Source organism: Hydra vulgaris, chromosome 06, assembly GCF_038396675.1.
Source record: "Hydra vulgaris chromosome 06, alternate assembly HydraT2T_AEP".
NCBI classification, from domain to species: domain Eukaryota; kingdom Metazoa; phylum Cnidaria; class Hydrozoa; order Anthoathecata; family Hydridae; genus Hydra; species Hydra vulgaris.
The window spans coordinates 9187501-9202500 of record NC_088925.1 but is presented as its reverse complement, the minus strand read 5'-3'; the positions used below and the strand labels follow the sequence as shown (position 1 = coordinate 9202500).

Genomic DNA, 15000 nt, shown 5'->3' with positions numbered 1-15000 from the left:
ATTTGTTAAAACATTTTTGCTGTATGAGGGATAGAACCAAATTATGTTTCTTTTTCTATTTTGCTATTTTGCAATTTTCTTTTTAAATTTTAGCTCAAAATTTCTAAATCTTATTTTTTATTGGAACTCGTTATGCAATAGGTTACCAACAATTTTAAAACAATTTTGAAACTAAACTTAATTATTTGCTAGAATAATTAAAACAACAATAATATATATATATATATATATATATATATATATATATATATATATATATATATATATATATATATATATATATATATATATATATATATATATATATATATATATATATATAATACAGAGCTCAAATTAATGCAAAAAAATCTAATCATGAAAAAAAAAATTTTTTTTGTGACCTTTACCCCCACCACCCTTATCACTGATGCTGCTTTGTGGTAATGGGGTTATCTTTCATATTTAAATATTATTTTATAGTTTTCTCTTTTAGCAAAGTTTAAAATAGTGTAAGTTACTGTTATAATTTGCAATTATAGTGTATTAAGGTATTACTTTTAGTAATTGTTTTAACTTAACTAAGTTAAAAACTTATAGAAATAAAAGTAAAAAAGTGTAAAAACGCAAATATTACAATACTTAAACCACTTTAATTATTTATAGGCTACTATTTAATACAATCATGCTGACAGTAAAACATGTGTTATTTTTAAAGAATATTTAGTTTTTATTATAAAAAGCTATAAAACAATAACAAAACAAACTGCAAGGTTGTTTTTAACAATATAAAGAGCTTGAGTTCAACTTTGTAACACTGTTTTATTGCTGTTTTATACAGTTTATAACCTTAATAACAAAAACAAGTTTAAAATAAAACGAAATAAATAAGTAGAATTGTTCTAATTAATAAATTAAAGCATAATTGTCATTAAACTTTAAATTTGCACAAAAACATGACTTTAGACCATCAGTCTATTATCTATAGACCAAACGAGAAAGATCAAATCAAAAAAACATTTGTTTTTTTTTAACAAATTAGTGCTTCTTAATCTAGTGTACTATTAAAAATTTAAGTATAATTAATTGTTTCATTCAAATGGTTTTTAAGTTGATGATTTCAATCAATTTTTTCATTCGAATTGTTCTGCAATAAAAAGTGAAACAAAAAAATTTGGTTTAATAAATCAAATTATATTTCCTTAAGGTTAAGAATATGCTTAAATTATTTTTTCAGAAAAAAATTTCTTTGAATAGAAGTAAAATTGTTTACTAATTTTATCAATTATATCAATTTTTTATAAAATTAATTTCTATTTTAACTTTTGCAACCACTGGTTTAATGTTTGCAATAGAATGTTCCAACTTTTAAAACAATTTTCAACAAATAAAATATAATTAACTATTTAAAAGTTTACGATTTAAATGAAACTTTCTTCCTCACTTGCACTATGTTCTAAACCTGATACTGTTACTGTAGCTAGATATACATATAACTTTGAGCAAACAATTTATGGTAATTATGGGTATCACAGCATAGCGTAATACCCAGTATAGCGATATAACAGACTGGTATTATGGACGCTGCTGAATTAAATTTATAATTATTGAGCGTTAAAATTCTTTTAAATTTTTGCAATTATTTTTCTATTTCAAATTTCAATCGCAAAGTTATTTGAATAAGAGAATTTTAGAAGACCGAAATTATTTTTTTCAAATAGATTTCTTTTTAAATAAAATTCCTAAAAGAACTTACATATTTATAAAAAATGTTTGATCTTGATATCGCTTTAAATAAAACATTAAAAAACGGTATCATGTTTTTTATATTTTATTCGAGATATCTTGTTAAAATAATTTTATGTTGTAAGCTTATGTGTTAAAAACATATAAGATATAAATAGAAACATTTATATGGCGAGTCTTTGAATATATTAAGTAATTTTAATAGTTGAGTATTTGTAAGTTACTTTAATAACTGGTTGTTTTGATTTAGTTTAAAGGTAAATTTACTGTGTTGTATTTTATCCATTCAGTGAAACAAACTAAATATAACTTCAAAATAATATTGGCTTACATGCAGAGATTTAAAGTAATTTAGATTCAAAAGCTTTTTACATTGATAAAATCTCCGTGCAAGAGAGCAAAGATCTATCAAAAGATTAATTTAGCGTGACGTACTTCAGGCCTTGTTTTAAAGCGTAAACTGGTGCACCGTTTACGTACAGTGTAAGCCGTTTTATATAAGCAGTAAACCATTTTTTATCATTTTTTAATATTTAAACGAGCAGTAAGATGAAATAAATAATGTTATAAAAACCACTTATGAAGTTTGAATGACGATTACGTAAAAAAGTTTGCATAAAAATTATGTTTGATATTTGCACATTTACAAATGCAATTAGTTAAGAAAAAACAGAGAAATTTTTTTTAATAATTATTCTAACTTTTCCATCCAAAATGTTCAGCAAAAGAAAAAAAAAAGATGTTATATGGCGCTTAAAAAAAGAAATCATTAAATAAACTTAATACAAAATTTTTTATTTATCATCAAGAGCAAGAATATTTATTTAGACAATTTCTTATAACAAACAATAGCAAAATGTATTTACCCAATTTAAAAAAAAAAAAAAAAGAATTATTCGCTAAAAAATAGTACAATTTAAATTTTATTTTATATTAGCGCCACCCTTGATATTTTAAATTTTGTTTGTTTGTTTTGTTATAATGATTTTATAACAAAATGTATTATCATTTTATCATAAAAATAAAAAAAACATTATTACAAACTTTAAACGACATCTTATAAAGAGTTTATTTTTTAAAATTAAAAAAAAAACTTCTTTTATTGATGTAACTCTGTTATTAGTTTTTTTGCTTGAAATTATGCTCGATATAGCTCATTTGATCATTTGGCTCATTTGATCAATAACTCATTTGATCATTTGATCATAGCTCATATAGCTCTTGCAATCTCTTCATTTATATTTATAAGTTTTATTTAGCGAAAAAATGATAGTTTAGAAAAATTATATTTTATAATAGATACATCATCTTTATATAAATAACAAAAATAACATGAATTTTCTTATAATTAAAAAAGAATTTTGACTAATAGTTATTTAAATAAAAAAAAATTAGTTTTTTTTTTCCTAGGTTTTTCTTCCTCCTTTTCTATTTTTTAAAAAAATTAAATTTCTTGGTAACATGTTATATTTTTTAACACTGTTTCAAAAATATTCATAAAGCATATGTAACTTTTTTGTCTAAAGGAAAGTGAAAGCGCAGCAGTGTATATTTTTTAAGAAATGATACTTGGAAACTTAAATCTTTGTCACAAAAAAAAGCGCTGTTAAATTATTTAACTTGAGTTTTTTTCTTTGCAACAAGTAATATTTTTTGTTTGTTAATAAGTTTTTAAAAGTAAAAAATTATTATTGCAAAGCCGCAATTTTATGAAATAATGGAATAAAAATAACACATTTTAATTAATTTATACTAATTTTGAGGAAAGAAGGAAATTAATTTATGTTAAATGATAATAAAAAAAGTAAATTTAATTATTTAAAATTAAAACAAAACAATTGAAACAAAATATACATTCCACTATGTATAAATTTACAAAATTTGTTTTTCTTAATGAGTAAAATAAACTTGTTTTGTGGTAATTTATTTTATTGCGGTAGCTTAAAAAAGTTAATGTTCTTAAATAATAAAAAAAAAAAAAAAAAAGATACTTCTATGACATCAGTATCAGGAAGAGCTAATGAGCTAAGCCATTTTTATTTAAAATAGGGCCTGGTACTTTATGACCCCTAAGGGATTGTCCATAAATTACGCAAAGCTAAACTTCACTAATAAGCAAAACAAAAAGGGTAAACAGATTCTATCTGTTGACCAGCCTGTTAATAGTAACAGGCTGGTCAACAGATTCTATCTGTTGACCAGCCTGTTATAGTCTCCACATTCAACCCTAGGTGCTTCTGATCACGGTTTGATCTCTCTAAAACTATTATCTCATTCTTCTTCATCATCAGAATCCCCCTATCATCATACCTCTAACAACTACCTTAAATTTGATAGGAACTTTTTCCAAGATTTTCTTCATGATGGCCCTTGGGTAGAAATCTTTTGTCTTCCTGCTGACAAATGTGCTTCTTACATAACTTCGTTGATTCAAGCTAGCATTGAATCTTATGTTCCAGTTTAAGCATCACTCTCCTCCATTGTTTTCCTCACACTGTGCTGCTGCGATTGCCAATCGAAACCGTTACTTCCATATCTATCAGCAAAACAATTCAGCAGAAAACAAAAGTTTGTTTACTATTGCTAGAAACTATTGTAAAACGGTTTTGTCTAACACCAAAGCCGGCTATTCTCAGGTATCTATGCAATCTCGTATCTCATCACAAAAATTAGGCTCTTGTTACTTCTGAAGAATCTTTACAACCATACAAGAGAGGTAGAATAACAGGGCAAACCTGTCATTCTACCTCTCTTGTATGGTTCAGACTTTGTCACCTCACCTAAAGACAAAGCTGAATTGTTTGGTGAGAACTTTTCATCAATATCATCTCTTGATTCCACTAGTTGCGTTCTACCTGATATTGTTGACAAACAGATTGATCTATTGCTTAACATTGGTATTACTCCAGCTTCTGTATCTAAAGTGATTTCCCGCTTAGACTCTTCTACAGCTTGTGGTCCGGACAACATACCTGTTATAGTCTTCCAGAAGTGTTCTCCAGAGCTTTCGTCTATACTTTCAAAACTATTTAACAAGTGCTTATTGGAGTCTATATGGATTTCAATCCTCTTGTTTTATAGCTGATTTGCTAACAGTAATAACCGATAGGTTTTATCGTGCATTAGATAGAGGTGGAGAGGTTAAGGCCATTGCTATTGACAATTTTAAAGCTTTTGATAAAGTTTGGCATGCTGGTCTTCTCCATAAGCTTTCTTCTTGCGGTGTATCTGACAACATCTTTAAGATTATTGAATCCTTCCTTTCCAATCATAGTATCAAAGTTGTCCTCCATGGACAGCACTCTTCTTCATATCCTGTAACTTCATGGGTTCTTCAAGGTTTCAATTCTTGGCCCTATACTCTTTTTAATTTACATTAACGATCTTCCAGATATTCTCACATCTAATATGGCATTGTTCGCTGATGATACTACCATTTATTCTTGTCACGATAAGAAACCAACACTCTCTGATTGCTTGGAGGGGGCATTTAAGCTTGAAAAGGATCTCACTTCCACCTCTGCATAGGCCTCACATCGGCTGGTGAACTTTAACTCAGATAAAACTCAATTTTATTTAGCCAATCGCTGTCGCAATAATTTAGATGTTCCTTTATTTATGAGTGATAATGTACTTGATGAGCCATCTACCCTTCATCTTCTAGGATTAACTCAAACTTCTGATCTTTCTTAGAAACTGTGTATCAAATTGATTGCAAAATTATTACCCGCTAAGATTGCATCTCTTTATTGTGCTTGACACTTTCTTACTCAGGATTCTATTTTTTATTTCTATAAATCTTAAAACTATCCTTGTATAAATCTCTATAAATCCATCTATAAATTTCGTCCGTCTATAAATCTCTATAAATCTGTCCTTGTATGGAATACTGTTGCCATATCTGGGGCTGATCTTCTAATGATGCCCTTTCTCTTTTAGAAAAGATCCAAAAATGCATTGTAGATATAGTTGGAACTGCTCTTGCAGCCAACCTCCAACTGTTATCACTTCTTTGTAATGTTGTTTCTCTTTCTCTTTTCTACAAATACTATAATGGGCACTACTTTAAAGAGCTAGTGTCTCTTGTGCCATCTACTAAAGTTCATTCTTGTGTTACTTGTCATTCAATTAAGTCTCATCCTTTTTCCTTTGACTGTTCTTAAGTGCTCCATAAACTCTTATTCCTCTATTTTTTTTCCTCGAACATCAGTTCTTTAGAGTTCACTTCCTTCTTGATTCATATAATTTGCAATCTTAAAGTCGTCTGTTAATCGTTATCTTGCTCTACAAACTTATTGGAAGCAAAGATGTTTAAAAGAAAAAAAAAAAGGATCAAAAGTTTTACCTCGCTGTGTCTTTAGTTAAATAAAAAGTCAAAATAGCGCATAAATTTTAATGAAATCGCTGAGTAAAAAAGATTAAGATCTTTTACTTCTGTTTTTTAAATAAATTTAGCATTGCATAATTTGTGGACGATCCCTAATGAAAAACTTAGACAAAAACATTACTTTTAAGAATATATTTTCTTTTTTAATTGCTAAATTAAAAAAGAAAATACAATTTTCTTTTTTAATTTAGCAAAATTTAATAAAAACAAAAAAACAACAACAACAAAACAAACAAATCACAAAAATATTAAAGAAAAAACTAATCACATAGGTGTGAAAATTAATCGTGATACACGATTGCAATACGCTTAATTTGAGCCCTATAATACTATATATATATATATACTACTGTGATCAAAAAGTAATGTGAAATTGTTTTATAAAATGTAAATTCTTTATGTATGTCGGAAAAGTCTTTTTCCGGTATCGCCTTCAAGACCTTCTTTGGTTCTTTATCTCAATCATGTCAAAGCAGCGTCCCCACATTGGCCTTTTGAGTTTGCTGAGTAGCCAGAAGTTGGATGGGGCAAAATCAAGTGAGTATGGTGGTTGTAGAACAATATTAGTTGAGTTTTCAGCAAAAAAGTTCCAAAGAACCAATGCAGTATGACATGATGCATTATTGTGATGAAGAAACCAAGAGTTGTTTGCCCATATTTCTAGCTTTTTCAGACGAATAGCTTCATGCAACTGGCGCAAAACGCTCAAATAAATTTCTTTGTTGACAGTTTGGCATGGCAGAAGGAATTCATAGTGCACCACACCACAATAATCAAATAAAACTGTCAGCATGACTATGATTGACTTTGCCATGGTCGTTCGGTCTTGCTTCACCTTTTGCATAATATTCACTGGATTCGTTGGTGGTTTCAGGGTCGTATGCATAAATCTAAGTCTCGTCTCCAGTAATAATGCATTTTAAGTGGTCCTGATAGTCAGACAAAAAAGTTTCACACACATCAACCTGATGCTTTTTATCCAAAAAATTGAGCGATTTTGGCACCAATTGAGACTTGATGTGTTTGAAACACAAAACATTCTTCAAAATGGTTTAGGCTGAGTCAAATGATTTTCCAATACTATCAGCAAGATCTCTAACGTGTTCCTAGTCGGTAGACGTTGATTGTTGTCCAGAGCGCGGTTTGTCTTCAACACGTTCTCAGGCCTCTTTGAACTTATTGTACCACTAATAAATGCTTTTTTGTGCCATAGTTTGATCACCAAAGGCCTTCCGCAACATTTTCAACTTGTCTGCACAAAAATATTTGTTCCGCAAACAAAATTTGATGCAAGTTCTTTGCACAACAAAATAACCCATTGTAGAAATTGAAAAATTTACTTTTGGTTGTTTACAAAAACATGTACAACTCGGAGATAATTAAACTTTTTGACAAACAGACTTTTGGCAATTGTTATAGACAGTCCTACCAACCTAGGAAAAAAATTACCTGCCTTCATAATCCCTGCGAGTCTCAAATGACAATTTTACCTTACTTTTAAAATTAAATTAGTAAAAACACTTATCTAACTTTTATCTTCAACATTATGTTTCACTATCAGTAGGTTCATCAGGAAGAATCCTTCTTCCTGATGAACCTACTGAAGATAAAAGTTAGATATATATATATATATATATATATCTAACTTTTATCTTCAGTAGGTTATATATATATATATATATATATATATATATATATATATATATATATATATATATATATATATATATATATATTTATATAATATATATATATATATATATATATTTATATAAATATATATATGTATATATTTATATAAATATATATATATATATAAATATATATATATATATATATACATATATATATATATATATATAGATATAAACATTAAGAATGTTTTTAAAAACATTCTGGTCAATTAAATTTGCCTTTTTGTGGTTTTCTTAAAAAACGAATAATTTGTAATCAAATTAATGGTTTAAACTTTCTGACAACACGCAAATGTTGGATGATAGTCAAAAGTAATTAAAACGTATGTGTTGGCGTAAGAATCATTTTTTTCCTTCCGCTCTTCCCAAATGCAACAATCTATAGAACTATATATATATATATATATATATATATATATATATATATATATATATATATATATATATATATATATATATATACATATATATATATATACAGGCTTTAGAAAGATTTTAAAGTTGAAATAATTTAGTTAAAAGGTTTTTATCAAATACAATTTTAATTTAGAACCTCCAACAAGACCAACTGCATCTAAACCTATTTTGCTTACAAATAAAATCAACCCTAATCAAGAATTTTTATCACCTCATTCAAATAATTCTTACATACAGAATATATCTACACAATCATTTTTACCATCAAATATACCACAGCATGACCTGAATGTTAAATCTAAAGAACAAGATTTTACAAATGAGAAATTATCGAATTATGGTGCAAATGTGCCTCAAATAATTAACAGCTCATATATGTCCCAAGTAAATAATGTACAATTTGATGCAAGATTTCCATTGAATACTGATGTTAATAGACCAATCTTAAGAGGTATTTCTAGAATGCCAGAGAACATTAATTGTCCATCATCGCTTGGTCAGCAACAATATGTATGGCCTCAATCTCCACAATATTCTCAGTTAAAATCTTTTGACCCAACAAATCATCAGGATATCCTAGCTTCTTCAAGAAATTCTAATCAACAGGTACCTTATAATCATACTAACTTGCAAACAATGCATACTATGTCACAGCAAACTTCTTTGATTCCAAATTTAAGAGGTACATCATGTACAAGAGTTATGAGTCCAACAATACTTCATGAGTCTGCACAACATATTAGGTCCAATTTTATGGTTCAAGACCCACAGCTGCTTAATCCATTAAATGTTTTTAAAATGAACTCTGACTTATCTGCAACAAATCAATTTACAGGCTCTTTTCAAGTACCTTCAAATTTAACACCTAGGCAAATATCAGATCAAAGTCAAATCAGAATGCCTTTTCAATTTCATTTATCTTCTGGCCAGCAGCCACATACCAGTGTAACACAAGTAAATTTTAGTCCACCTTTGCAATCACTTCAACGTGTTTCTTTACATGATTCTTCAATGTCAGGGTATCAACAAAATAAGTTTCCACAGTCTAATCTTAGACAGCAGCTAGGAAGTCAACAAAACTTGATACAACCACAAAAGAATAACCAGTATATGTCACAACAAGCTTCTATACAACGTCATCCTCAGCCTCAAGCAATTAATCAAACGAATTTACAAGAAGATCGAAATCAAAGTTACATTGCAAAACAACAACTCCATCAACAGCAACAACAACAACATATTAACATTCAACAACAACAACAGCAACAACATATACCATTACAAGCTACTTTAATTCGTCCCCAGCCTGGTTCGCAACTAAATCAATTTACTTACCATCCTGAATCAACACAACCGCAGTTTAACATGCAAGCAACTCAATTAGCTAATCAAATTCGTTCACAGCAACACCAAGTTCATTCCCAGCAACTTCAACATGGATCACGCCAATATCAACAAAATTACTTTCAAACAGAGTTACCACGTCCTCAGTTTAAAGATCAGTTTATTTTACACAGGTCTCAAGCTCCAAATCAATTGAATTTTCAAAGCAATGAAATCCAATCTGTTAATAACCTCCAACATGGCTCACAAGTATATTCCAGTAAAGTTATTCCACAACAATATTCTCAATTGCAACAACCTATAAATCAAGTGGTTTTGTCATCATCAGGAATATCTAATCAAAATTTAAATGCTGGTAATTTTGCGAATTCGTCTCATCTGCAAAATCTTGGATTGACAGGGGATGATCTCATTGTTAATCTTCCTCCTCCTTTGATGCCAGAAGTTGCTAAGGAATGTGCTGTACCAAGTTTATTGCAGCAAAATCGTAAAATAGAACTTTCAGAATCTTTTAACAGGACAGGAACAGATATTAATAATTTTAATAAGTCTGCAGTTATACCCAGACAAAATGATGATTTTCAGAATACTCAAAAACCTGTTAACTTTTATCAAAGTTCTCAACATCCATTGCTACAGACTGGTCATAAACAAAATGTGAATTCTGATTTTGACAGGCATGTTCATCCTGATTTTGAGTTACATACAAATTCAAATTTTATAAAAGATAAGTATTCAAATATTGAACTACCTCAAAACACTGCATTAATACAGGATTATGCATCACCACTGGACCATTTAAGACAACAAGATTATTTATTACAACAGAATCATACAAGGCAACAGGAACAACAAAAACCATATAGTAGTCAAACAATTCCTCAATATTTTCATCAACAATTAATTCCGAATAAACCTCTTCTCATAGAAAACCAGGTAATTGTCTCATCGTTTCAGCCTATTAACTCTTCTGCTACCACAACTGCTACAATCCAGTCATCTTTGTCATTGGGAAATGGTGTTTATTATCCTTCTTCTACACAACCAAACAATTTGACTGTTTTATATCCTGGTAATATAATTCCATCTCAGCCTGGCGGAGTTCTTTACACTGCTAAGCCAACCATGTCACTTTTGTCTGATCCAGTTGTAGCAAACATTCTTGGAAAAAATGTCTCTACAACAGATATCTCTCAACTTGGTTTTCAGCAGTTCCAACTCCAACAAATTGTCTTACAGCAACAGCAACTAATTACCATGGTGCAAAGTCAACAAAATATTCTTCATAACAAAGAAAAAATTAAAATTGAAACCTTGCAAGGACAAATCGTTGAGCAGCAAAAGTTGATTGAAAGTTTTTTAAAGCAAAAAAAAATTGATGAAAATATGGATCTAAATGTTAAATCAAAGCAACCAGAAACAGAGAAAATTATTTTAGAACAGCAAATATTCATCATGAAAATGCTCGAAGAAATAAATGAAAGAAATAAAGTGAAAAATGATATGCTTGAAAAAGACAGTCATGACGAGCAGGAAGCATTTAACATATTAAAAAATAAAAAAGCTTATAATATACACACTGAAAATCAAAGTAAATTGCTTTCAGATATGCCTCAAACTGAAGAAGTAAAAAAAGATGATGACATTTCTGATTTATGTATCAATAGTAATGTAGAAACGATAAAAAGTTCTATATATAACAATGAATGTCTTGAGAACAATCCTTCTTACTATCCTTCTTATTCACAAAAGCAAACAGATTTTATTGTTGATAAAGAAAGTATTACAGCACAATCTAACAATCCTGCTAACAGTTTAGCATTGAACATTTCAAAACCATTTTATGAACCTAAGACCGATGCAAACATAAACTGTGACGATTTGGTAGCCATAGATACAACTGTATCTCCGGACTCGATTAGTAAAACTTCTAAAAATCAAAATTTGGAGACAAATAAGTCTGTTTCAGATCCTTTTGTAAACAATGATCAACTCTTACTAAAAAATTCAAAACAAAATGTTAGTCAACAGAAAATTATTGCTTATTGTGACCATTCTCCTGTCAGTTCAGACAAACTTATATTAACATACAAACCATCTTTATCGCCACCGTCTTACTCAGTAACTAGTAAAACAGAAAATAATGATAACACTTTAATAAACAATGCAACAGATGATGCAAGTATTGCACCAGATAAACATATATCTCAAAATAAGATTTGTGAAGTTCAAGAAGTTAAAGCTGAACATAATCATTCACCATTAATCCAGACTGATTTAATGAAAGATAGCAACTTTGACAATCTTCCAATAATTCAAGCAGATAGTATTGATGCAGATCATAAAGATCATGAAGATGTTCATGAAGAGGGGGAAAATACAAAAGAAGATATTTCTAATTTAACTGCCTACCGCCAAAGTCTTGAGCGACAAATAGGTCATGTATCATTTTGTGCTACAGAACCAAATGAATCAGCACGACAAGCATACATTGATGATTTGGATAATTCAGTAAACTCATTACAAGCTAAGTGCCGTACTTTATGTGAGCTGTTACCACATGATAAAAACATAGATGGATTTACAAGCATTTGGAGAGTAAGTTTTTTTTTTCCTTTTTACATATCATTTTTACATATTTTCTTTTTTACATATTTTCCTTTTTACATAATCATTTTTACATATTTTTAAAGGACTTGGAAAAAGTGGAAGAGTTAGACATATCTAATTACACTACAGAAGCAGGGGAAATCAATGTTACTAAGAACAGATACAGAGATATTCTACCTTGTAAGTTTTGAATATAAGAATTTGAATTGTATAATTTTTTAAAAATTTTGCTAGTTTTTCTTATTTTACTTTAGTAGTTAATAATTTTACACCATTTTTATTTTTAACAATGTTTCTTTATAGCTATTATTTATTTATTATTATTATTTTTGTAACTTCTTAAAATCTACACAATTTTTGTAATCTTCTTGTTTTAAGTTATAGAAATTTTTTGAAATTAAGTTAAATATAAATTTCAAACTTTTTAAAAATTAAAAATATCTTTCAGAATTAAGTATTGTTATTATCTGGTCTGTTTTTTATGCTCTCTACTGATTTTATTTCAGGGGATCACACACGAGTACATCTAATGTCAGTGCCTGATGATTATATCAATGCAAGCTTTGTTGAGGTTTAAATAATTTTAGTTTTAATAATTGATTTAGACAATTTTAGTTTTACTTTACTATTTACTTTTATAGTCAAAGTTTTTAAGTGGAAAATATTTTCATATTCTATTTTCAAATGTTATTTAAAAATAAAAAACAGTATTCTTACATTTTATTTATCTAATTGATTTATTGGTTTAGAACTTGACTCCTTTTTCTCCACGTTACGTGGCAACTCAAGCTCCAATACCACAAACATTCAAAGACTTTTGGGTAATGGTGTGGGAACAAAATGCATCAGTAATAGTAATGTTGACTAATGAAGTAGAAGGTCAAAAGTTAAAGTGCCATCCTTATTGGAACAGAAATATTGACGAACCTGCGGAGTATGGGATAATAGCTGTAATATTATTGAGTGAAAATATCAATCCTTCATGGAAAATAAGAACTTTTATGATATTCAATAAAAAGGTAGAAAATTTGTTTATTTAGTTGTTTTTTATTTTGTTTTTTATTTATTATTGTGTATACTTTATTTTTAGGAGGATAGTACCCGTGTTGTTAAACATCTACAGTTTACCTCGTGGCCAGATTAGTATGAAATTTTTTATAGATTTTTTTACAACAATTCATATCATCGTTTTTATTTAAATTCACACACATATATACACACATACATCAAATTCACACAAGTTTATTTTTTTAAAGCTATAATATTTCATACAATCTCTCTCTTTAAGATAAGATAAGTAAGATATTGTTCTCTTGTTTTGTTTATTAATTTATCATCAATGAGTGATGAAGTTGAATAAAACAACAAAATCTACAACAAAATGAAAATAAAACAACAAAATCTACTGACAAGTACCAATTGTGTTTACTAAATTTGCTCAGGGCTGCTTTGGATGTTAATTTATCAGCAGTTTCATATTCCTTAAGTATTTTAAAAAGCACAAATTTTGATTTGGTGCTTTTACCACTAGACTACATGCAAGCCATGGTTTCATAATTCTTCTATTTTTGTATTATAAAAAGTTTGGGGGATGATATCATTGAATGTTTCAATAACAGCAGGATTAATAGTTTTCCCATTATCTCTAAACATTTTAGACATCGAGCTTCTTGTGACTTGGTAAATTTTTGTTTCGAACACAAATTTTTAAACCAGTTTTTAAACATATTGGTAGCAAGCTAAGAGTACTAATTTGCCGTCTAGTTTTTGTTCTAAATTACATAAGCTCTGTTTAATTTAATTTTCTTTTTTGGATAATTTTTTGTCTACACTCTCTAAACACTTGAATGCTCTGGTTTTTATTATTTTTGTATAAATATTTTATCTTTTTCTATCATTATCTGTTTCAAAGCGTCAGTGCATCAAATAAATTGTTTTGAAAGTCCTACTCACTAACTTTGTAAACAGATTGTTGTTTTTTTCTCCTAAAAATAAAATAAAATACAATCAATACAATATACAATAAAATCAATTAAAAAGTTTAACATCTCATACTAAAGAGATAACAAATGAATAGGTCAAAAAGTTATGCCATATATATATAGAAAGTAATAGCTAAGCAGAAAATGTCATTTGGACATGGATAACTTGTTTATTTATATCAGGTTTTAACCATTCTATAAACATACTTTCTTTAATATTTAACTTGAATTTATTAGATGTAGAATTTAAAACAGAGAAACAATTATCAGTTGCATGAAACAATAGCATTGAGATGCTTATAGATTTTTAAGACTTATTGTCTGTTTTGTAATGGTATTGGCGTCTTGAGATGGCGGGCAGTTTCCTCTATATAACAGGACTTACATCCTGCATATACAAATTTATAGAGCACAAACGAATTGAAATCTAGAGGAATTGGAACTTTTAAAGAAAAGAATTTTAAAATTTAATGAGGTAAATATTTGCAACATCAACTGGCAATATCTTTTAGCAATGGAATTCAGTCTTTTTTTAGTTGAATCAGATATTTTTCCCAAAAATGGTAGTTTAAATTAGGAAAAGTATTCTTTGGTTTTTGGTTGTGGCAGAGTATTTGAACGTAGTTATGTAGAAATCAGCCATTCCACAATTTCAGCTAAATTAAAATATTGATGTCACCCAACGGAGAAAGGTCAATTCTATGCTCTACTAAAACCAGCCAGATGGCTTTCATACAAAAATTCACAGTAATTGCCTCACAAAATATTTGTATTTTATAGATTTGATCATTCAACATTTAGACAGCTTTTATCTCAGTATCAGTTCTTTGTGGCTGGCTGC

At 28.5% G+C, this 15000-nt stretch overlaps 1 protein-coding gene across 1 annotated transcript in view; it reads left to right on the top strand.

Moving 5' to 3' along the window:
* The window catches only part of LOC101240185 (uncharacterized), an 87350-nt gene that overhangs the window by 54266 nt on the left and 18084 nt on the right, over positions 1-15000 (top strand). Inside the window, exons 27-31 of the mRNA XM_065799159.1 lie at positions 8357-12165; positions 12261-12357; positions 12684-12748; positions 12927-13196; positions 13268-13320. Of these exons, the coding sequence (XP_065655231.1) occupies positions 8357-12165; positions 12261-12357; positions 12684-12748; positions 12927-13196; positions 13268-13320 (4294 nt within the window). The remainder of the gene's footprint in view (positions 1-8356; positions 12166-12260; positions 12358-12683; positions 12749-12926; positions 13197-13267; positions 13321-15000) is intronic.